The sequence below is a fragment of the Euleptes europaea genome, chromosome 1 (genome assembly GCF_029931775.1).
Source record: "Euleptes europaea isolate rEulEur1 chromosome 1, rEulEur1.hap1, whole genome shotgun sequence".
NCBI lineage: Eukaryota > Metazoa > Chordata > Lepidosauria > Squamata > Sphaerodactylidae > Euleptes > Euleptes europaea.
In genome coordinates this window covers 55,127,198-55,149,883 of record NC_079312.1, presented here as the reverse complement: position 1 = coordinate 55,149,883, position 22,686 = coordinate 55,127,198, and the positions used below count along the sequence as shown (strand labels likewise).

General features: G+C 42.9%; 2 protein-coding genes across 3 annotated transcripts in view; one reads left to right on the top strand and one right to left on the bottom strand.

Annotated features, from left to right (window-relative positions):
* The window catches only part of SLC41A3 (solute carrier family 41 member 3), a 205,900-nt gene that overhangs the window by 56,676 nt on the left and 126,538 nt on the right, over nt 1-22,686 (bottom strand). The window lies entirely within an intron of this gene.
* The window catches only part of CHST13 (carbohydrate sulfotransferase 13), a 58,797-nt gene continuing 38,893 nt past the window's right edge, over nt 2,783-22,686 (top strand). The window contains exon 1 of the mRNA XM_056860162.1: nt 2,783-2,900. Within this exon, the coding sequence (XP_056716140.1) occupies nt 2,807-2,900 (94 nt within the window). The 5' untranslated portion in view covers nt 2,783-2,806. The remainder of the gene's footprint in view (nt 2,901-22,686) is intronic.

The window sequence follows — 22,686 nt, the reverse complement described above, 5'->3', positions numbered from 1 at the left end:
AGGGTTTATCAAGATGCAAGGCTGGAGCCACAGATTATCATGGGGAAGAATGCCTTGAAATGAGAAAGATCAATGATCCACTGCTCTGGAACAAGAGTAGGCAGAAGTAGGAACCTTGACAGCCAAATGTTAATGGCAAAGGAACCTTGTTTCAGTTCCTTTGATTGTACGTGAGCAGGGCCGGTTCCAGATTTTCATGGGTTCTAGGTGACAGGGTATAACTGTGCCCTCTTTCTCATTTGGCTCTCCCTTTTCTTCTTTAACCACACCATTTCTATTTGCTGACTGCGGTAAAAAAAGGAATCATACAGTTTTGTTTTCTTGGTTGCACGAAACCAACACAGAAGGTCGTCCTTCTGAGGATGCAGTCATAGCATAAGTGCTAGGCTTTCGGTGGAAAAGCGGTTTAGTTTATCACTACACTGTAGGAGCCCCGTGGCGCAGAGTGTTAAGCTGCAGTACTGCAGTCCCTGGGTTCATTGAGGCACTAAGTAGTAAGTCTCATCTAAAAATATATATATATATATTGGCTTTGTGCTGAGGCTGGTAAGCAGAACGTGGACCAAACCAGTAGGGTGATTGACCAGAAATAAATAAGTGACAATCATTTGAAAAAAGCGAAATCGGATCCAAAGAATATTTGCTTAATCAGCAGTTTTCAGCCCAAACTTGAGAGCAATATGATAAAGCAGAGCGCTCTGAAAGATATATCTGCAGGCAAACAGTGTTTTCAGGAGGCATCCCTGTGTCTGAATGTGCTCTATTTCTTAATACTATTACATAGCACATTTGAATGTGTGTTCAAAGGGAATAATACATCATATCTTTAATCCTTACAACAACCCTCTTAAGAGGGTCAGTATTCTTATCCCTTACTGCAGATGGGGGGAGGGCTGAGGCTTGGCTTTTGCTCCCCAAGTGAATGAATTCATGGCAGAGGTGACATCTGGACCAGTAAATTCTTGGTTCATAACTCACTCTTTTAATCCCTCTTTATTATGTCTACTGCAGAATCTCCTCATTGGAGAAAGCTATGACCTACACACTAATACATGGAAGGAAGCCCTTCCTACTTCCAGGATTGGGCTGCAGGAAAGATTCAAAAGTGGTACACAAATTAAGAACCAAAGAAACATGCAATTTAATTTTGGCTTGAATATTTTCCTCTATTTTTGCCCATGCTAAAAGTAATGTAGTATTGCCTTGGGAACTTGTTGATACAGCCCCCACCCTGAGCATTTTCAAAGGAGATAGCCAATTCTAGACACAGTTACCTGGAAGTAATCGTGTGTGTTTCAGTAGGACTTGTTTCTGAGTAAACATGCCTAAGACGGATCATGTTGTTATCTCTCCCTCCCCTCTAGCATGAACTCAAGAGAAGAGCCACATGGTGGAATCGGAATGTTGATGTAGGGTTCTTTATTTTAACTGATTTGGTTTTCTATTTACGGACTCTTTAAAAACCATACTTTGAAAATCAGGCTCCAAAATCTGTAAGTAAGGAAGAGCATCGTTTCGATACAAAATGGATGGAGAAAGGATCCATTAATTAGCACAGAGCAAGTGTAGTGAGGCAGAAAGCAAAATGTTACTAACACAAGGAAGATCACCTTGTCGCGCCTTCAAGGTATACACATTTCTGCCACAAGGACACCGTCGGTTGTTGTGGAATTTGCCAAGATATTGCTGTTTTCCCTTCCAAAATCTCCCAGGCATCTCCCAGGCCCTGGTCTCTTGTCCTCTACCATTTAGTCTCCGGTGGATTAATCCCTTCACGCTTTACCTTGTAATGAAAAGAAGTCTTCCCATGCTCAGAGGCACTTTCATTCAGGGGCCTGATTTCTACATTAAGCACTACTTCTGCACTTTAGCCCAGTGGCGGACTGGATCTCAAAATAGGGGTTGCCAGGAGACAAAGGGGGCCCCACCCACAACTATAAGGCGATCATTTAATTTTCATTAATTTTTATTTTTAACCTATTGTCTAATGTTTAAGGGGGCCCACTTCATCAGGGGCCCACTTTATTCATTACTATCACTTGCCCTGACCTGGATGGCCCAGGCGAGCCTGATCTCGTCAGATCTCGGAAGCTGAGCAGGGTCAGCCCTGGTTCGTATTTGGATGGGAGACCACCAAGGAATACCAGGGTTGCTGTGCAGAGGAAGGCACTGGCAAACCACCTCTCTTAGTCTCTTGCCTTGAAAACCCCCCAAAAGGGGTCACCATAAGTCAGCTGCGACTTTACACACACGGCCAGCCCTCCACTGCCTTCGCCTCGGAAAGACCCCGCAGGTCGCTTCGCCAACCCCCCCCCCCCGCCGGAGCAGCCCCAAAGCGACGCCCCCTCCCTACCCCTCGCGTGGCACGCCTAGCGACTCCTCTTCCACCGGACGGGTCCATGGGGCAGGAAGGAGGGGGGGAGACCCTCCTCCCCCCCTCTTCCTGAACGGGCCGGGCAGCGAGCCGGCGCGCTCCGTGGGGTCATCTTGGACAGCCCGAGCAGAAAGGGGCGAGGGGCGCCGGGAGGGCCCTCTAGGGGGCCGCCCCGACGCCGGCCCCCGCCCCTTCCTCCTCCCCCCCTCCGCCGGCTGGCTTGGTAGGGCCCTGCCCTGTGCGGCGCTTCCCCTTCGCCCCTGCCAGGGGATCCTCCGCCGCTGCCGCCGCCGCGCGCTTCATGCTTCGGAGCGAGGGCGGCTGCAGCGGCGCCAGGGCGCGCCGGGCCATGAGCAGCCGCGGCGGTCCCCCGGCCCTTCCCCGCCGCTTCCCCGCCGCGCCGGCCTCGGGGGATGCCTTGTAGGCAAGAGGATGAGGAAGAGCAGGGTCTGCCGGATGGTGCTGGCCACTTGCCTGGGCTCTTTGCTCCTGGTCCTCTTCTACTTCCAGAGCAGCCTGAACCCAGGTCAGTTGCGCGTCTGCCCCGCGAGCCACTCTTCGGCCCTTTACGCATGGAGGGTTTCGCGTCCGGTGTGCCGCTCTTGCGAGGCACCGGGCGAAAACGCGCGGTCGCTTGAGCCTTTCTTCCCTGTTCCAGCCAGGATTCAGCCAGGATCGAACGCACGTTCGTGCGTTCGATCCTGGCTGAAGCCTGGCTGGAACGTTCGTGCGTTCGATCCTGGCTGAAGCCTGGCTGGAACGTTCGTGCGTTCGATCCTGGCTGGAACGTTCGTGCGTTCGATCCTGGCTGAAGCCTGGCTGGAACGTTCGATCCTGGCTGAAGCCTGGCTGGAACGTTCGTGCGTTCGATCCTGGCTGAAGCCTGGCTGGAACGTTCGTGCGTTCGATCCTGGCTGAAGCCTGGCTGGAACGTTCGATCCTGGCTGAAGCCTGGCTGGAACGTTCGTGCGTTCGATCCTGGCTGGAACGTTCGTGCGTTCGATCCTGGCTGAAGCCTGGCTGGAACCGGGAAGAAAGGAGGCTCAAGCGACCGCGCGTTTTCGCCCCCCGTTTCCCCCGCCCGACTCCTCAAAAGTCTCCACGGGGCTGCTTTAGTAAATCAAAAAAGACAATGAAGAATATGTGAGAGAATGGGAGGCATGGATAACACATTTCGAAAACGCATTAAATAGGGGGGAGTGTTCAAGGCTGCGCTTTAATCTAATTCAACTGATCAGTGTTGAAAGGACGAAGTATCCAGTAATTAAAGTGTATCGGACGAGTATATGTAGTTTATAGAAATGATACCACGAATTCGAATGAATTAGAAAACAAATACAGGGGATTACGTATGGATATTGATTTGATAGAGGAGGGGAGAGGGGAAGTCAGAAAAGTCACTACTGATTAGGCTGATTAGTTTGAAATGGTTTTATGTTCTGTAACTCTGAAGATGACAATATTGAAATTGAATGCGACTTAATGAGAAAATAAAAAAAATATTTTAAAAAAGTGTGCATGGGGGCTTGTTTTGAGTTTAAAGAATTTGGATGGGGAAAATGTGCATCTAGAGAGCGGCAGGTCCAAGGCAAAACCTCCCCTGCACTCAGCCTTCCTTCCCCGTTCTTTGGGCAACTTCGCTCCCTTTGGAGGGTTGCCTCTCCTCGCTTTCTTTCTTTCTAAAGTTTTCTTGTCGCTAAATGTTTGAATCTCAGGGAAACTTTTAGTGGCTGCGCTTCTGGAGTTTGAAGAAAGCATCCCCCCCCCCCACCTTTCTGATCCAAAAATGCAAAAAGCCAAGTACCCATTTAAAAAAGTGCAGGATTGTGATCACCGGATACAGGCAGACGTTTTCTGTAAAATACTGTTGCAGTGTTATAAAAAATAAATAAAAACCCAAGCAGTAAAATGGGCTCAGTGACCCTTCTTGGGAAAGCACAAGTTTAAAAGAGAATGGATGCTGGATTCGGCTCCCGTATTTCCTTGCAAACCTTTTGGCCCTTTGAAGAGACCTGGATTTCATTGGGAGAATTTTAGTGTGTAGTTAATCCTCATGTTGAAATCAAAAATACTTAAATTCACGATTACTATCAATTTTATTAATGTTTTAGTCACAGACCTTATATATAACCCACAACACCCAGAATTACATGAATAAATTTTTTGAAATGTTAGTCACATATATACATATTATTGCTTAAACATTATAGTTCCCCTAAAGTAGTCTATGGCATAGACTAATACTTAAATTGGCCTGATTCAGCCCTACAATAGCCTCGCTAGCTTCATAATCCATATTCAGATAATGGTCAGTTAGTGCTGTGGCAGTCAGTGGAAATGAAGCCATGCCAGATCTGTGCCTTCAAATGAGCTTTCTGCTGTTGGTAACTTTCATGAAACAAACTGGAGCTTTGCACGTTTGCTCCTCTGAACTGCGGCACTGTGTGTGTTAATGCCAGGTACGCGAAATACTTTAGTAAGCAGATACCAACTTGCTGGAAAATCCTTGTTCAGTTGGATCAAGGAAGTGGCCCCAGGGCAGACATTTCTTTGAGATATTACATATTTTCTGGCTAAGATCACTTTCCTAATAGATGCACTGCTTGCAGAGGGATGTGAAAATAGGGACATACTCTGTGCAAGCAAACCTGTACGTGGAAGCTGATCTTGAAATAGACACCAGTGTCTTTCAGTGAGTCTGGAGCAGAGATGGAACTGGGTCACCCAGATTCTAGTCCAGCTCTTTGTCTAGTGCTATCCCTTTGTATGCCATCCTCTGAGGAGAGAAAAACTTCTCCAAACTAACAGAGAGAGATTTGTGCATGTAACTTTGAGCACCTGTGCTACCAAAGCAATGTTCTTCTTGTGCACACATCTGACTTTCAGTGGTGAGGAATGGTATAGAAGATCCGAAGAGTACAACTATCAAGCCAGAAAGATGCCTAACAGGTGTCTGGGTCCTAGACAGAGGTACTCTGGGATAGAACCGTGGCTCAGTGGTAGAGCATCTGCTTTGCTTGTGGAAGGTCCCAGGTACAATCACTGGCATCTCCACTTAAAAGGATCAGATAGTAGGTGATGCAAAAGACCCTGAGACCCTGGAAAGTTGCCGACATTCAGAGTAGACAGTACTGACCTAGACAAACCAGTGGTATCGAGCAGCTTCATGGTGACCCCTGGCTCTGAGCTAGTCATATAGACACACAACAATGGGCTACTGGATGCATAGCAAGCTGCCATTCAGATAGACAATCAGGAATCATGGCTATCTATTTGTTACCTTTATATTCTGGCTTTCTTCTGTCATGGAGGCCAAGGCAACATCCACAGGATTCTGAACAAGTTTCCCACCTGGGTACTGACCCGATCCAGATCAGTTAACCTTCAGCAAAGCTGGTGTGTCATGTGCCTTCCGATCACTTGTATGGGAAGGTGGATGGAGGATAGATGAACCAGGGGAGACCAAGGCCTCTCAAAGTGGGAAACTGATCCAAACTTCCTCACTCTTTTCTGTGGGACTGAATCTTTACCTCTGCTTCCTCTCCTCCTCATCAGTCTACAAGCCCCACAGCAGATAATTCGAATGGATGGTGCTTTTCAGTCTTGGGACCTTGCTCATACTACCCTTCTGTAGCTAGCAATATGTGCCCAAAAAAGACAGCTGTGCATGTTTGTTCCTAAGCTGATTGTTACATCTGGCTTCAGGAGAGCAAGCTAGAATAAGGGTTGGATCCAGCCAGCTCTTTCACTCATTCTAACCCGATACTCCTCCTTACTGCAGCTCCCATCCCGCGTGATTTTTGTCCATGCAGGACCCATGACTCCCAGCAGCACCTTTGGGTAATTAAAGGGGACTCCTGCCTCCCTTTTTGACCCCTGGAAAAGCTGGTTGGATCTACATTTAAACTCACATCCTGTATGCATATTATGAGTGTACACATTGCATTTCCTCTGAGCGTGGTTCAGAGCAAGTTAAACACACTTTCAGTAATCCTTAAAATGCCCAACACAATGCTCGTTGCATTGATGTCAGTGGGATTTAAACACTCTCTGATTGAAGCCCAAAGTCTATATAACTGGGGGGGGGGGGGGAGAGAGAGACTTCCAGTCAATTAGAGCTTAACTTTGTTTTAATTAATGCAATATTTAATTAGCATCTCAAGACAAGAGATCATAGGTGCTGTTTTTTGAAGACAGCAACTAATGAGCATGGATTTTAATTTTGTTTTGTTTTCTGTAACGTCGTGGCAGATTAATAGGCTCAGTCAAGGAACTGAGATAGTTGGCAACAGAGCTGTCATCCATGAACAGACCTCCACAGAGGGACCACCTCAATTAAAAGTGGATTCAAATCCTATGGCTAATGTGCCACTATATTAATCTGCTAATTAATTCAATGAATGGTTTCAGCTGTATAACCAAACGACCCCGGCTTGAGCAGGTTCACAGTCTCCCTGTTTACTGTAAAGTACATACTTGGCATTTTCAGAGAAATGTGATGATGTGAAAGTTAGGGTTTGGTGCACTGCTGGCATGTTCCATGATGCAGCCGTTATCGTAAATTTAGCTGATCATAATTTCCTTCGCTTTTAACCAGTATGGCAAAGAGATGGCATTTCAGTTTTGCTTTATTGGGGGAAGGTATTAGTGAGTTCGGGAGGGAAGGTAGCATGGTATAGCCTGATCTCATCAGATCTCGAAAGCTAAACAGGGTCAGTACTTGGAAGGGAAACCTCCAAGGAAGACTCTGCAGAAGAAGGCAATGGGAAGCCACCTCTGCTTCTCACTTGCCTTGAAAGCCCCTTGCTGGGGTTACCACAAGTCAGCTGTGACTTGGCGGTACTTTACACACACACTTTACACACACATGTAAATGAGTTGGTAAATTACAGCCAGTTTGAAGAGGGCATGAGGAGGTTGACTGTGTGTGTGTGTGAAATGCTCTTAAGTCGCTTCCGACTCATGGCAACCCTATGTGTCCTTCAAAACATCCTATCCTTAACAGCCTTGCTCAGATCTTGCAAATTGAGGGCCATGGCTTCCTTTATAGAGTCAATCCATCTCTTATAGATAGACTCTTATAATCAATCCATCTCATTTACCATTATGGCATCCTATAGAGCAGGGGTGGGGAACCTTTTTTCTGCCAAAGGCTATTTGCATATTTATAACATCGTTCGGGGGGCCATACCGGGCACAGATCTCCTGGGGGGGGGGAGAAGCTAGGGTTGCCAGGTCCTCTTTACCACTGGTGGGAGGTTTTGGGGGTGGAGCCTGAGGAGGGCAGGGTTTGGGGAGGAAGACTGCATAGCCATAGAGCCCAATTGTCAAAGTGGCCATTTTCTCCAGGGGAACTGATCTCTATTGGCTGGAAATCAGTTGTAATAGCAGGAGATCTCCAGCCACCACCTGGAGGTTGTCAACCCTAGGGGAGGCTATGCAGAGAAGGCTTGGAGGGTGCCTCTGCTCCCCCAGGTCTTCCCCCTCCTCCCAGGTGGGAGGGCAGACAGCGGTGGGCCCAGGCAACCGAGGTGCCAGGGGGGTGCAGCTTGCAGCCTGCGGTCAATCTGCAGGGAAGGGAAGAAGGAAGGAAGGAAAGGAAGGAAGGAAGGAAGGGAAAAAAGAAGGAAAGATTGAAGGAAAGAAGCAAGGAAAAGAAGGAAGGAAAGAAAGAAAGAAAGAAAGAAAGAAAGAAAGAAAGAAAGAAAGAAAAGGGAAGGAGAGAAAAAGAAAAATAGAGAAAGAGAGAGGGGGGAGAAAGAAAGAGACAGAAAAAGAGGAGAGAAAGAATAGGAGAGAGAGAGACAGAAAAAGGAAGAAAAGAGAGAAAAGCCTTCACACACACACAGCCGGCTCCATGGGACCAGGCTTCAGCCTTCCCACCCACCCACCCACCCACCCAACCAACCGTCCGCAAAAGTCCTCCACCTGATCGGCTCCCACGTGCATGCTCCACTGCCAGGAGCGGCTGGCTTTTTCCTCTTCTGTCCCCCTCTCTCAGCGGAGAGAGAGGTTTAAACTGTTGCGCCGCGGCGTTCAGGGACGCTTTGCCTTCCCAGCTTGGGGGAAGCGTCTTTCTCCCTCCCCCCTTCTCTGGCTGATTAACAGCTGACAGTCGGCGAGAGGGGGCTTAAAGGGGCCGCAGCGTTCCTGCACGCTGTGGCTTCAGGGAGGGCCGTGCTGCGCTGTGTTCCTGTGGCAGGGCCCTGGAGCTCCCGAGGCCCGCGGGCCTGATGTTCCCCATCCCTGATATAGAGTTTACTAGGCAGCTTCTACAATTATGAGAAAACTGTATTTGAATCTTTGCCTGCCAGCGTGGTGTAGTGGTTAAGAGCAGTGGTTTGGAGCGGTAGACTCTAATCTGGAGAACTGGGTTTGATTCCCCATTCCTTCACATGAGCAGCGGAGGCTAATCTGGTGAACGGGATTTGTTTCCCTTCTCCTACACACGAAGCCAGCTAGGTGACCTTGGGCAAGTCACCTTCGAGCTCTCTCAGCCTCACCTACCTCACAGGGTGTCTATTGTGGGGAGGGGAAGGGAAGGTGATTGTAAGCCGGTTCGATTCTCCCTTAAGTGGTAGAGAAAGTTGGCATATGAAAACCAACTCCTCCTCCTCCTATGGTGTACCTTGAAAGTAATACCAGTTTATCTCAATTATATTTTCACTTGATTCAAAATTACCATAAGTGGTGTATAACCCTGGGTCCAACTGAATACAGGAGGAAAGATTTGCAATAAATTTTAGGGGTTCCTTTCCCAATGAAATCAGTGCAAGTGCTCCTTCACCAGAAGTAAAGTGGTTTTACATTGCTTTGTGCAATGTTGAGAAAGAGAGGTCAGACTTTAATCCATAACCAGGCTTTGCTGTTTACTTTTTAAAGAAAAAGCAAATAATTCTGCAGACACCTAGATAAAAAAAAAAGTGTACCTGTTTGGAGGGAAGGAAATCTCGTGTGGTTAAGTGGAGCAGCGTCACAGACATGATTGTACAGGATGGTGGACTGGTAGCTGTGAATAACCACAGTCAAGACTGGATCTTCTCTGCTTTGTGTTAAGCCCCCAAGCCCTTTGCTTGCTTCAAGCCTGAGCTGCTGGGATCTTACAGGACTACAGGAACCACGCTTCGTTTCCCAATGGGCTGTTTTCTGACCAGGCAAGTGGATGTATGGAAGAACCATCTTCGAAATGAAAGGCAAGCTTATTGGCAGCAAGACAGTGTTGTTTTGCTGCTTGGTGAACTTTGTGCTTGTCTCACCTGGCCCTGATTCATATCTGTGTCTTGTTGAATCTGCTTGTGTGCTCCAAACCCGGAAGTGATCCTTATAGCTTAATCTGAGAAGATGGGCTTTAATGCCCCTCTAAATTCCCTTATCTGGTCAGTTCAGTGTCCCCTCAACTTGCTTATCCTGGTGCAGACCTTCTATTGTTTCCAAGTCTTTCTGGGTCTATCCTGGGGCCAGATGTTATATCTTCAGTTCATTGACGTGCTTAGCCAGCGTGGTATAGTGGTTAAGAGCGGTTAAGAGCAGAGGTTTGAAGCGGTGGACTCTAATCTGGTGAACAGGATTGGTTTCCCCACTCCTGATGAAGCCAGCAGGGTGATCTTGGGCTAGTCACAGCTCTCTTAGAGCTCTCTCAGCCCCACCTACCTCACAGGGTGTCTGTTGTGGGGAGGAGAAGGGAAGGTGATTGTAAGTCGGTTTGATTCTTCCTTAAGTGGTAGAGAAAGTTGGCATATAAAAACCAACTCTTCTTCTTCTTCTTTGCTTCTGTCTCTTCTCATTCCTGCCTACCTTCATGCTTAGGGGCTGCCTAGGTTTTTTGCTCAGACTGCTGATTGCCTCTGGTTAAAGTCTGAATTGCTGGCTGGTGCTGAACTTTGTCTCATCCTAATGCCAGAAGGCCCTTTTTGCCTCTTTGCTTCGAGTGATTAAGTATGTAGAAATGAAGACATCTATCCCAGAAGGACTTTTAGTTGAACCTTACTTAAATACAGGATTGGTGTGAATTTTAACCTTGGCTGCAGGTGATTGCCTGGGCACAGCTCTGTTTAGTGATCCTGGGGTTGGACTTTGTCATGTGGTCTGCTCTTTAAAGTTTTTGTTTTTTTTCGTTTGCAGAAGGCTAACAAGTGACCCCAGCAAAGTAAGACTGATAGGCCATAGTCACACTCACATCTTAATACTTCTTTATATTAATGAGTACATACTGCTTGTTTGCAGTATTCATACATTACAGTGGGTTTTCCTCCTGGCTTTAGAGATTTCACTGCTTTGCATGCTTTGGGTCAGAGGACATAGGCTTCGAGCTGCAAAAGCTCACATGACCAGAATATCACAACACGCTCTCTACTCAGAAGCAAGTCCCACTGTATTTGTTGGGGCTTACTCCCAGGTTAGTGTGCACGGAGTCGCAGTCTGTGACAGCATAAGCTGAGCGACACCCTTGTAGGGCCATTCACTTCAGTTGCCTTGGGAGGATATAACTCTGTTTAGGTTTGCCCTATTAATCAGCTACTCTTTGAAATGACAGTCTGCCCTCTTCAGGTGGAAAGATTACTGTCTTTCAAGGTCATAGTGTTTCTTTCAGGGTTTTTTTTATTAATCTTGAAAGAGAGAAAAATCCCAGATCAAGTTACCATCTGCAAGGTTCCCTGTAAAACAGTGGGCTCCACCATCAGACTTCTCGTATTTGCTTTCGTTTTAAACGTATCTCCACACTTAGCCATCTTGCTTATTTATTTGTTTGTTTGTTTTTAAATTTTGGGGTGTGTGTGTGTGTTTGCTTATTCAGACGGTCTAAAATTTGCAAACCTGATATGCACACCTGGCAGTACGCTGGAAAAAACTTACACTAATGGTATTCTGGGGTATATTTCTGTCCCAAACCAAATTCCAGTGCATTTTAGGGGTAGAAATATGTCTCAAAAATTTTTTAAAAATGTGTTTACGGGCGGCAGGAAAGATTGTGTTTTACAATATCTACAAATCCCGAGCCTAAAAATGCATTTTCACATGAGGTGGAAGATAAATGCTTTAATAACGAAATTTTTTTTTAAAAAAATGGCCTAGGTATGTTTCGACTCGGCGAACATATCTCTGCTTCACAAAGTAAATGTTACTAATATGGGGGGGACAATGTCCTAAGAGAAAAGTGTTATAGAGCCCTTTATGTACGAATGCTACCACAAACGTACGACTAGGGTAGGAATTTACCCAAGGCTGTCCCTGCCTGTTAAAAGAGGAACAAAATGTTTCCACTTCTAAAGAGATTCTGAAGCAAATTGGCCACTGGGAATCCAGTTCCAACACAGATGCAAGGCGGGATACATCTCATGATCCCACATTTGCTTGCTTGGGTTGAAACCTTGAAAGTAAGGAGGCGAGTGTAGAGCAGGGGAAGCCAATGGAGCAAGTTGGTATTTGTGTGATTTCGTTTTGGGTCTTATTCTGTCCGTTCTCCAATGAGCTCAGGACAGAATATGGGACCCCCCTCCCCCCACTCAAAAAAAAAAAAGCTTAATCTTCACTATTGTTGCTTATGCATGGGAGTTTTACCTGAGGTTCGTTGCTTGCTGGACCCACACTTTCTTCTTGCGAAGCCATGCACCAGCAATCTCCAAGCTCAAAACAAGAAGCTTGGGAGTCCCCGCCCTTTGAAATGTCGCTTTGTAATTGGCTGTAGTGCTTAGAGGTCGTCGTCCCGTTCCCCCCCCCCCAAAAAAAAACCCCAAGTGCCAGGTCAAGAAGCATTTTAAAAAACAAAACAGAGTTCCCTAAAAGGAATGAGAGAGAGGAGGGAGAAACCCAAGCCTCTCATCTGCTCAGAAAAAACTCCCAGGAAGCATTGGAATCCACGCTTCTTGACACAGTTTGTAATTTGGCTGTAGTTCTTTCTGTGAGAGAAACATCCCTCCCCCAACTTCCTTGTTGCGTGCTTTGCCTTATGCATGGGGATTTCAAACGGGCTGAGCTCAGGGGAGATGGAAGAATCAGGTTAATAAAGGGATGGGAAGTGCCGGGATTTGTGAGGGCTGGCTGCGAGGTCATCTCTAATGGGCGGAAAACTCATGCAGAACTCCAAGGAACAACCGAGACAGACTGAGGGCGAACGTGAGTGAAAGTACCCATGTATAACCAACCTACATCTCTGAGGTAGGTGAGGCTGCGATTGTGTGATTGACCCAAAAGTGGGCTTTGTAGCAGAGTGGGGATTTGAACGCGGGTCTTTATAGTACATCAGAACAGCTGTCTTTTGTGTGAGTCTTTTCTTGGTCTTCCTGCTAATGGACGCTGGGCGGGTGGGGAGAGGGAGAGAGGCAAGCACAGGCTGAACTACAAAAGCTAAGCCACTGAAAAAGAAGTGGGATTAGGTTAGTTCTGCCTGTAAAAATGAAATTGGCATCCAACCTCATTTTAAGCCTGGAATGGATGGATAATGATTGTGGACATCTTAAACATGATATCAGAACATCAGGCCAACCCAGCTCTTACCCTGGTAATAAAGATTGTCCTGGCCCTCTCAGATTCAAGATGTTCCTGCTGTACTTTCAATCCAGTTCTTAAACCATTGACTTCAGTGGACTTAGAAGGGTGGGCTTAGTTTGGCACTGTTTGTAATCAGGCATTCTAGCATCTTGTGCTACATTCAGTGGTTCTTTAAGGCTACCAGGCCAGGGGTGTGGAACTTATTTGTTACGAGGGCTGGATATGACATAAATGTCACTCGGCCGCTATGGGCTGTGCCTTGTCAACCCAGATCGGGAGCGGAGTGAGGGTTGGGTGGTTGCCTCGTCTGGCTAGCAGACTGGATAAAAACCTCTCAAGGGGCCGGATCCGGCCCCTGGGCTGTATGACATCCTTGTACTAAGCCATCCCATTTCTTCTGATGAGCCAATCTGTTCTACAGGGCACAATGGAAGTCTTTTAAAAGATCACGGGTGATATTCATTAGCTACCATAAGCCTTTTCCACAATACTTTTTCAGGGCTGAACAACAAAATTAGACTTTTTATAGGAATCCGGGCTGTGTGACCGTGGTCTTGGTATTTTCTTTCCTGACGTTTCGCCATCAGCTGTGGCAGGCATCTTCAGAGGAGTAACACTGAAGGACATTAGAAATCTCTAATTATAGAATGAAACACCTTTCATGGGCTGAAAGGAACCTTTTATTCCTAAATCCAAATTGTTATCCTGTCACAACAGGTACATGGTGAATCATGCCTCCAGTCAGTCCTGTAAAGAATGTAAACTTGATCTGCTGAAGTCAATAAGGTATTTTTTTAAAATGCTGACTGATTGAGGTAGAATTAGAGCCTTAAGCTTCAGTCTTCAGAGTGCTACGCTGTCTTTAACGGAGCCTTTGAGGTTACCGTTCTAAGCTGGCTGTGGTGTCCACATGAGAAATGTACATCTGAAATAAAACTGTTTATGAATATGGCCACATGTTGCAACATTTCCATGTAATTTCCACTGAACTGGACTCTTCCTCCAAATGTTCCTCTATTGCAAATATTAACAGAAGCCTTCTTACTCAGGAGGAAAAGTGCTTTCATTAGTGGAACAGGTCCAACCCACTTTTTCCCCAATTCAGGCAGAGCCTTTGGAAAGATGTTAGCCAGTTCTGCATATGTACAACATACAGAGTTTCAATGACTGGCGACTGCTACCTATAGCTTAAAGATGATGTTATGCACTCTCTCTAGGTTGAATGTCATTTGATGGGCTTAACTGCCGTCTTTTAACATTACAAGGCACCTAAACATTTGCTGAAGAAATGTCTTTTTAAAGTACCATATCAGGGAGAGGTTATATAACACTGCATATTCTCTGTACATTCAAGCCCTGACATCTCCCATTGAAGAAGGTGTGGCTAACTTTTCAGCATTAGGGATCCTGTATATTTGGTGCATGTCTGGCACTACCAATTTATATTGGCTTTATACCAGTTGAGCTGCCCAGTTTCATAGGATTACTGTACATCTCTTTTTCGGCAAAAACAAGAAAGAATTATGAGACTCCTTAGATTAAATCATAAAAGCTTTCACAAGTTACATCCCGTTGGGGCTCATTTGTGAAGAGGTGACTGAGGGGTATATTGCAGAGAGAAGGAAATTTTTTTTTTTTTTTAGTTCATGGCTTATTCCCAAGAATCCTGGGAACTGTCATTTGGCAAGGGTAGGGACAGGTCCCTTGCACCCTCAAAAAGGAGTAGTCACTCCTGGGGAGAATGAAGACTAGCTAAAGCTACTTTGTCATTTTAATAAGCAACCTCATCTCTGCTTCAGATGTGTGGAAAACCTTGAGATTCACTTAGGCAAAAGGGACCAAAGGGATGCAACTGGAAAAGATGTGCTGAATCTTCAGTTCTTCCATAATCTGGTTACTGTACTCTGGGCTGGAATTCACCATTCCAGATGTGGACTTGGCAGACCTAGCTAGAAACATACCATCCAAGTGTGTACAGCCCTCTAAGGGAAGCCAGTCTATGAGCAATACATCATCAGGGAAATCTGTTTCTACTGTATTGTGTGTGTGAGAGAGGGGGGGGGAGGGGGAAACAGGCATGCTGAAAATCCCTGTGGCTAATTTGGTGATGTGGACAGTGGTAATGTGAGACAGTTTTACAGTTAGTGAGAAGTGGGAGTAACGTATGGTAACCTGCACATTACCATCTGAAGTAGTGCATGAAATACGTAAAGTAGTATGCAAATTAAAGTGGAGATCTCCCTGCCCAAATGCTATATCTACTGGCTGTGTCCTGGATAGGCACTTAAATATTATGCTTGGCTGGCTTTCTCTACTGAGCATGTGGGAAAGTATCTGTGTGTGATCACACATCGGTCTTTAGCTTTTCCATTCAGCCAAACTTCCTCCTCCATTGCTTTATGAACCTTGATTTGCTTCTCCCCCCACCCCCCGGCAGGGAGCACCTTTGACACAAATATATGCAAAGCCCTAGACTGCAAAGTAAGCTTCTTTACTTTAAATTTATGTGTATTTTCCTGATCCTATCTAGAGGTAAGAGTATTTGGGTTATAACTAGGGGTGTGCATTCAGATACACCTGAGCCGAAAATATATCTGAAAAATACCTTAACGGTATTATGGGGGAATATTTGGCATCCCAAATATATGGAATTTTTCAGAAAACTGAAAACATGGTACCGAAAAGTCCCAGAAATATTTGGGATTTACTGGGAAGATCGGGAGGCAGCATTTGCAGGCTCCCAGGGACTTTTACAACTTTTTCTTCTCCCCTCCCCCTTTTCTCTTTGTTTTTGCGTCTTGGGGGAGTTCTCTGGGCTTGCCAGACTGCTTCTGTTAGTTTCGAGTTTCTTTGTCAGTCTCTTTGCAAGAGTTGTTTTGTGTTCCCTTCCTAGTTTTTACAGTGCTGCTCAGTGCTTGGATTTGTTCTTCTTTGCATTCATATTAGTCCTGTTGAATTTGCACTACCACAGTGGCCCTGGATTCTGCTGGGCATCAGAATGTTTCCATTGGTTCTGCTGGGCTTGCGGAAGTCCCAAACCCCCCTCCCCGCCGGGTTCCACTCCAGAGATTTTCTGGTTTGATTTTGGTTCTGTTTGGCTTGGCACACTGGCTTGTGGTTCTGTTGGGATTACTGGGTTCTGCAATGGTTCAGTTAGACTTGTGTTGGTTCTTCTATGAGAGGCATGATGTGACCAGTGGTGGTTGTTTGCAGGCATGACTTCTGCCCTGGAAGCATCTTGGAGGTTCTTTTCTTTTTTTCTTTTCTTACCTCCAAAGGAAACAGTGGAGGACAGCTGGGGCACCCTGTTCAGGGGCCCATAGAATTGGACCCCTTGGTTCAATCCACTTGAAATTTGGGGATTATTTATAGGACAGGCCTGAGCAGCTCTGCTGCAATTTTGGTTCCTGCAGCTTAAAAAAACTACAACCAGCCACCCAGAATGTTTCATTGTAGGGAATAATGGAACTGAAAAATTCAGATTTCCCCAAACCCCAGTATACGAATACCGTATTGGTATTGGATTTTTTTATTTTTTTTTACACATGGAAGCTTGTTGGGGGACCTTGGGCCGGTTACACCCTCTCAACCTAACCTTCCTGGTAGGGTTGTTGTGAGGACACAATGGAAGAGAGGAGAATGATATAAACCATTTTGGGTTTCCATTGGGAAGAAAAGCAGGGTATAAATTATGTAAGTAATACAGCAGTATAACAAAAAAGGCTGATTTTGGAAAACTGGTGTGTGATTCTACTGGTAGGGTCAGAATTCTACATATACTGATATAGCCCTTCAAATGAATTGCGGAGGAGTGGATAAAATGGGCAGATTCTTATTGGGTTAATTTTCTTGAGCTGCTGGGGATACTATTGAGGGAGGAGGGGGGAAGGGGTATTATACCTGGGGGAAAACTTGAGTTGCTAATCAACAAATGATGAAGATACTATCATGGAATGTTAATGGTTTAAATTCTCCAAATAAGAGGAGAAAAATATTCTATCATCTACAGAAATCAAAAGCTAACATTTTTTGTTTACAGGAGACACATATTTTAACAAAGGAGGTTTTAAGATTAGAACAAAATAAATTAGGTAAATTGTTTACTTCATGTAATGATAAGAAAAAGGTTAATGGAATAGCTATGTATATTCCTTTAATATTTGAACCAAGGATGTTGTATAAAGACAGCGAAGGGAGGATTTTGATGGTAGAGGTTCTGTGTGGTTACCAAAAAATAGTATTAGTTGGTATATATGTACCTAATAATAACCAAAAATTATTTTATATGGATTTATTATCAACATTGGCTGAATATGCTACGGAAAATATGTTATGGATGGGTGATTTCAATGGAGTAACAGATCCTCGTTTAGATAGATCAGCAAAAAAAAAACGGGAAATTTGAAGGTAAAATACCTGGTATTTTTGATCATTTAACAGAACAATGGGAAATGTTTGATGCGTGGAGAATGAAAAAAGGTAATAAAAAGGGATATACTTTTTACTCTTCAAGATATAACTCTCACTCTAGAATAGATATGATTTGGCTATCTAAAGATATTATATGCAAATTAGATGATTTTGAAATTTTACCGAAGGTTCTTTCAGATCATAATGCATTGTTGTTGCAAATGAATTTGGGAATTAAGAAAAACAAATCTTGGCATATTAATGAATATTTATTAAAAAATAAGAAAATTACAGATAAAATAAAAGTAGAAATACAACATTATTTTCAAGATAACATAAACAAAGGCACATCTGAAGATGTTGTCTGGGATGCAGGGAAAGCAGTGATAAGAGGTATTTTAATACAACAAAACTCGCGGTGGTTTAGAGAAAGAGAGTCAAAAAAGAAAAAAATACTGGAGGAAATTAAACAGGCGGAAATACAATTGAGAAAAGCACAAACCAAATTACTTAAACAAGAACAGACTGATAAAATAAAATTTTTGCAACAACAATATGAGATTTTATTAACTACCGATATAGAAAGAAAAATATTATATAATAGACAAAGATTTTTTGAACATTCAAATAAACCAGGCAAAATGTTAGCATGGCAACTTAAACATAAAGAGAGGAGAAAGCCAATATTGAAAATAAGGAAGGATGGAAAAATTTTATTAGATAAACAAAAAATTACAGAAACTTTTATAGATTATTATTCTAATCTTTATACACAGGGAATAGTTTCAGAAAAAGAGATAGAAAAATACCTAACACAATTTGTATGGGATAAAATCTCACAGGAACAGAAAGAATTATTAGATGCAGAAATAACATTAGAGGAGTTAAAATCAGTAATAAAGAAAAGTAAATTAAACAAAGCACCAGGAGAAGATGGCTTTACAAATCTTTATTACAAAACTTTTATGGATCAACTATCACTAAATTTACTGAGAGTGATGAATAATTGTATACAGGGAGGATCCATTCCAAATACCTGGAAGAAAGCAAATATAGTTTTAATACCTAAACCAAATACTGATTTAATGGAAGTTAAAAACTACAGACCAATATCATTATTAAACAATGATTATAAAATGTTTGTGATGATTTTAGCGAATAGGTTGAAGAAAATTCTTAATAGTATTATACATGAAGACCAAGCAGGATTCCTTCCGGGGAGGTTAATCAATCAAAATGTTAGAGTTGTGTTAGACTTACTAGAATATGCAGAATTTGATAATACACCTTTTGCAATGATATTTTTAGATGCAGAAAAAGCGTTTGACAATGTAAATTGGAATTTTATGAGGAAAGTGTTAGAATATATGGGTTTTGGTGATAAATTTCAAAAGGTTATTGGAAATATTTATACTTGTCAAACTGCTAAGCTAATAATTAATGGAGAATTATCATCACAATTCGAAATACAAAAGGGCACCAGACAAGGGTGCCCTCTTTCACCATTGTTGTTTATTATTATCTTAGAGGTATTGATGAGAAAAATTAGAATGAATGCAGAGATTGTAGGTTATAAAATAGGGAGAAATCATTATAAAGTTAAGGCATATGCAGATGATTTAGTATGTTTTTTAACTGATCCTATTACTCAGATAGTTGAATGGAGCAAAATGATTGAGGTTTACGGAAAACTGGCAGGCTTTAAAATAAACAAAAATAAAACTAAAATATTGGTTAAAAATGTTACACTCTTGCAGCAGCAGGAATTAATGAGACTAACAGGTTTTGGTATAGAACATAAAGTAAAATATCTGGGAATATGGTTAACTTCTAATAATTTTAACCTATTTAAAAATAATTATGAAAAAACATGGCAACAAATAAATACCGATCTGACAAATTGGGAAAAAATTCCCTTATCGTTTTGGGGTAGAGTATCGGTAATTAAAATGATGGTATTACCCAGGATGCTTTTTTTATTTCAAAATTTACCGATTATTAAGGGGTTCAAAGTTTTTAAAATTTGGAAGAAGGATATTCAAAAAATTTTGTGGGGAAAAGGAAAACATAGAATAGCGTATAAAAATCTGATTCAATTAAGAGAAACAGGAGGATTAGGTTTACCTGATTTGCAACAATATTATGAGGCTTCCTGTTTTCTCTGGTTAAAAACCTGGATTAAATTAGAAAACTATCGATTATTAGAGTTAGAAGGGTATAATCTTCGATATGGCTGGCATGCATATTTGTGGTATGAAAAGGAAAAGGTAAATAGGGATTTCAAAATTCATATTATTAGAGCTGGGTTATTTCAAATTTGGACAAAATATAAGAAGATTTTAGAAAATATGACCCCGGGGTGGATTAACCCAATAGAAGCTTATATGAAGAGGGGAAAACAGTTAAATTTAGATATAGAGATGTATAGGGCTATTATTGAATGGAAGGAGAGTAAATGGGTTTTAAAAAGCAGGGAAGAATTAAATATAAAAGACTGGTTTTTATATTATAAACTACAAGATATTTTTAATAAAGGTAGTCAACTTGGATTTAGTAAAAATAAATCCGAGTTAGAAAAGATATTAGATAAAGGAAATAAAGGATTGATTGGTAGGATGTATAAATTATTGATGACTATTAATTTAGAACAAGAAAGAATCAAACCAGTCATGATCAAATGGATGCAGGATTTAGGATTCAATATAGACCTGGATAAATGGGAAAATTTATGGAAGAGGGAGTTTAAATTTACAATAACTAATGAAATTAGAGAAAATCTCTATAAAATGTTTTATAGATGGCATATAACACCAATTATGATATCTAAAATGAACAGTCAAGATAAAGGAATCTGTTGGAAATGTGGAAAAGAAAGAGGAACTTATATGCATGTCTGGTGGACTTGTAAAAAAATTAAAAAATTTTGGAAAAAAATAGTAAAAGAAACAAATAATTTGATTAATAGTAAAGTGAAAAGAAAACCATTATTTTGTTTACTGGGAATACCCACAAAGGATATTCATGATCGGGATAGGATTATCTGCCAATATAGTTTTGCTGCTGCAAGGATTGTGATAGCTAGAGTATGGAAACAAACAAGTAAACCCTCAATTATAGAATGGAGAGAGAAAGTGTGGTTATATATGAGGATGGCCAGATTAACGGAAATTCTGCATGGAAATGATTTGGAAGAATTTAAGTTAACATGGTTTAAGGCCACCTCATATTGGGATAAGTTGGCAAAAATGGATTTTACTTTGTTATTTAGTGAGTTATAGAAAATTATTTTTTAAGTAATATTAGAATTTAGATAATTAATAAATAAAGCTACCGGACACTTCTATGGAAGTCATGGTGATGGGTCACTTTTGGTGGGTGGGGGGAAAGGGTATTTTTTTTTTTGATGAATGTATTAAAAAATGAAATGTATTCAATATGTTATGTGAATACCCTTTTACATCTATATATATATATTTTTCTTTTCTTTTTTTGTATTGTAAAATTTAATAAAAAAATTATAAAAAATTTTTTTTTTCTTGAGCTGCACCAAGTTCATTGTCAGGTGCTAAGTGGACAAAGCAAAAATAAAATATTATTTTCAATGTCCACATCTAGTGGTTTATCTCCCGGCTACCCTGGCAACAAAGTTGGACCTTTGCTGGGTTTGGTCAACTGAATTATGTCTTGCTTCTTCTATTGTGTAACTCTGCAATCCTTTCTTGTGGAATTTTGCCATCTGTTCTTAGGATATCTGGGTTTTCACTGCATGATTTATAGCAGGTTGAGTTTCCAAATACAGATGCCTCCATTTCAGGCCATTTGGCTAAATCCCAAAGTGAATATAAATGAAACATGGTTTTGAGTCCCACTGTCAGAAGCATTGACTTCAACTCTGCTGTGTTATTTGGGACTACTTAGGCCAGGTGTACAGACATCCAAGTAGGCATTACTGATCATTTGAAAACTGGCTGCCTCTTAAGTAGCAGAGAGTGGTAAACTGCCAGGACTCCACTAGTGCAGAGAGAGACTAGCATGATTCTTTGCTCCATCATACAAACAAGCAAGAACCTCCTTCCATGCAGAAAAAATTACATTTTGGCTGGGCCAGCAAGCCACTCAGGATTGCGTTGTTATTTTGCTTTTGTTCCACTATTTATTTGCACAATGGGTTTGGGTTTATTGGGTTCATTGATGTGATGAACCTGAGTCCGCACTTCAGACTCCACATGGAGCTTGCATAACGCAATGCTCATCCATACAGAAAAGAATCCCAGCATATGAGAAACGGACACATTAGAGAGAAAGAAAGGCTGTTCTCAAAATTTCTCCATTCAGTTTCATGGGGCTGCACCACCACTTTTGCAGATGCAAGTTTGCGCCAGCAAAAGGGGGTGTTCCTGGGGCAAAAGGGCACAGGGAGCTGACTAAAGTTAGCCCCGCCCCGGGACCACCCCCTTTGGCACCAACGTGAGCCCTTGCACCGGAGAAACGCTGCAGCGGTGGCTGTGCTGGTGCCCAAACGTGGCACTGCCGCATGGCTCCCCAGTGCTGGCATAATTGGCCCTGCGCTGTGCCCATTTAGCCGCACAAGTGGCACTAATTCCGGCACGGGGGTCATGCCGGCTCCTAAGACCATTCCCTCCCCCCCCCCCCCCGCTTCAGGACTGCTCTGCCCATGTCTTTTACATTTAAATCTTCCCTCTCTTCCATCTTGGAACTCAAGGTGGCAGAAATAGGATTTCCAGATTTCCCATCGAAGGGCTGACCAGAAACAGACCCAGGTGTGAGCATCTAACCTCTCAGGCCAACATCTGGGACCCTGCTGAACATTCCTTCACTGCCTGAGTTGTGGCAGGTTGGCATGCATGAAAGGGCCTTCCCAGTTGTGATGCTGCGATTGTGGAATACTCTCCTGGGGCAAATCCTTCTCCTTTTTGCTCATTTTCACCAAGCGTTCTTTAAGAAAGCTTTTGCTTGTAGTTTTTATTTGTCTTCTTGGGATCAGATACTTGGTATACCATCGTTGACTTTTGTGAACTGTTTTATTTTTGAGACTTGATTATGTGTGATTTTAAAATCACTGTTGTTGACTACACTGGAGACCTTGGTAGAACAGTGAGATTAAAAAAGGGATATAGGATGAGAGGCTCATGTTGGGATGGAAAATGAGTTATAGATATGCTGGAGGAGACACTCTTAAGTGGTGGTGCATGAGCAAATAACATGCAGCAAGGTGGGTTCAGAAAATGTTGCTGAAGAAATGGCCCTTGGACTTAAATCAATACAAGGATGTGACAGATATATAAAATGGAGAGTCTGATCCATGTAGAGCTGCCAGCCCAGTGTTGGCACCTGCACAGATAGTAGAATACAAGGTATAGAAAAGATTCCTTTACAGTGTTGCTAAGGCATAC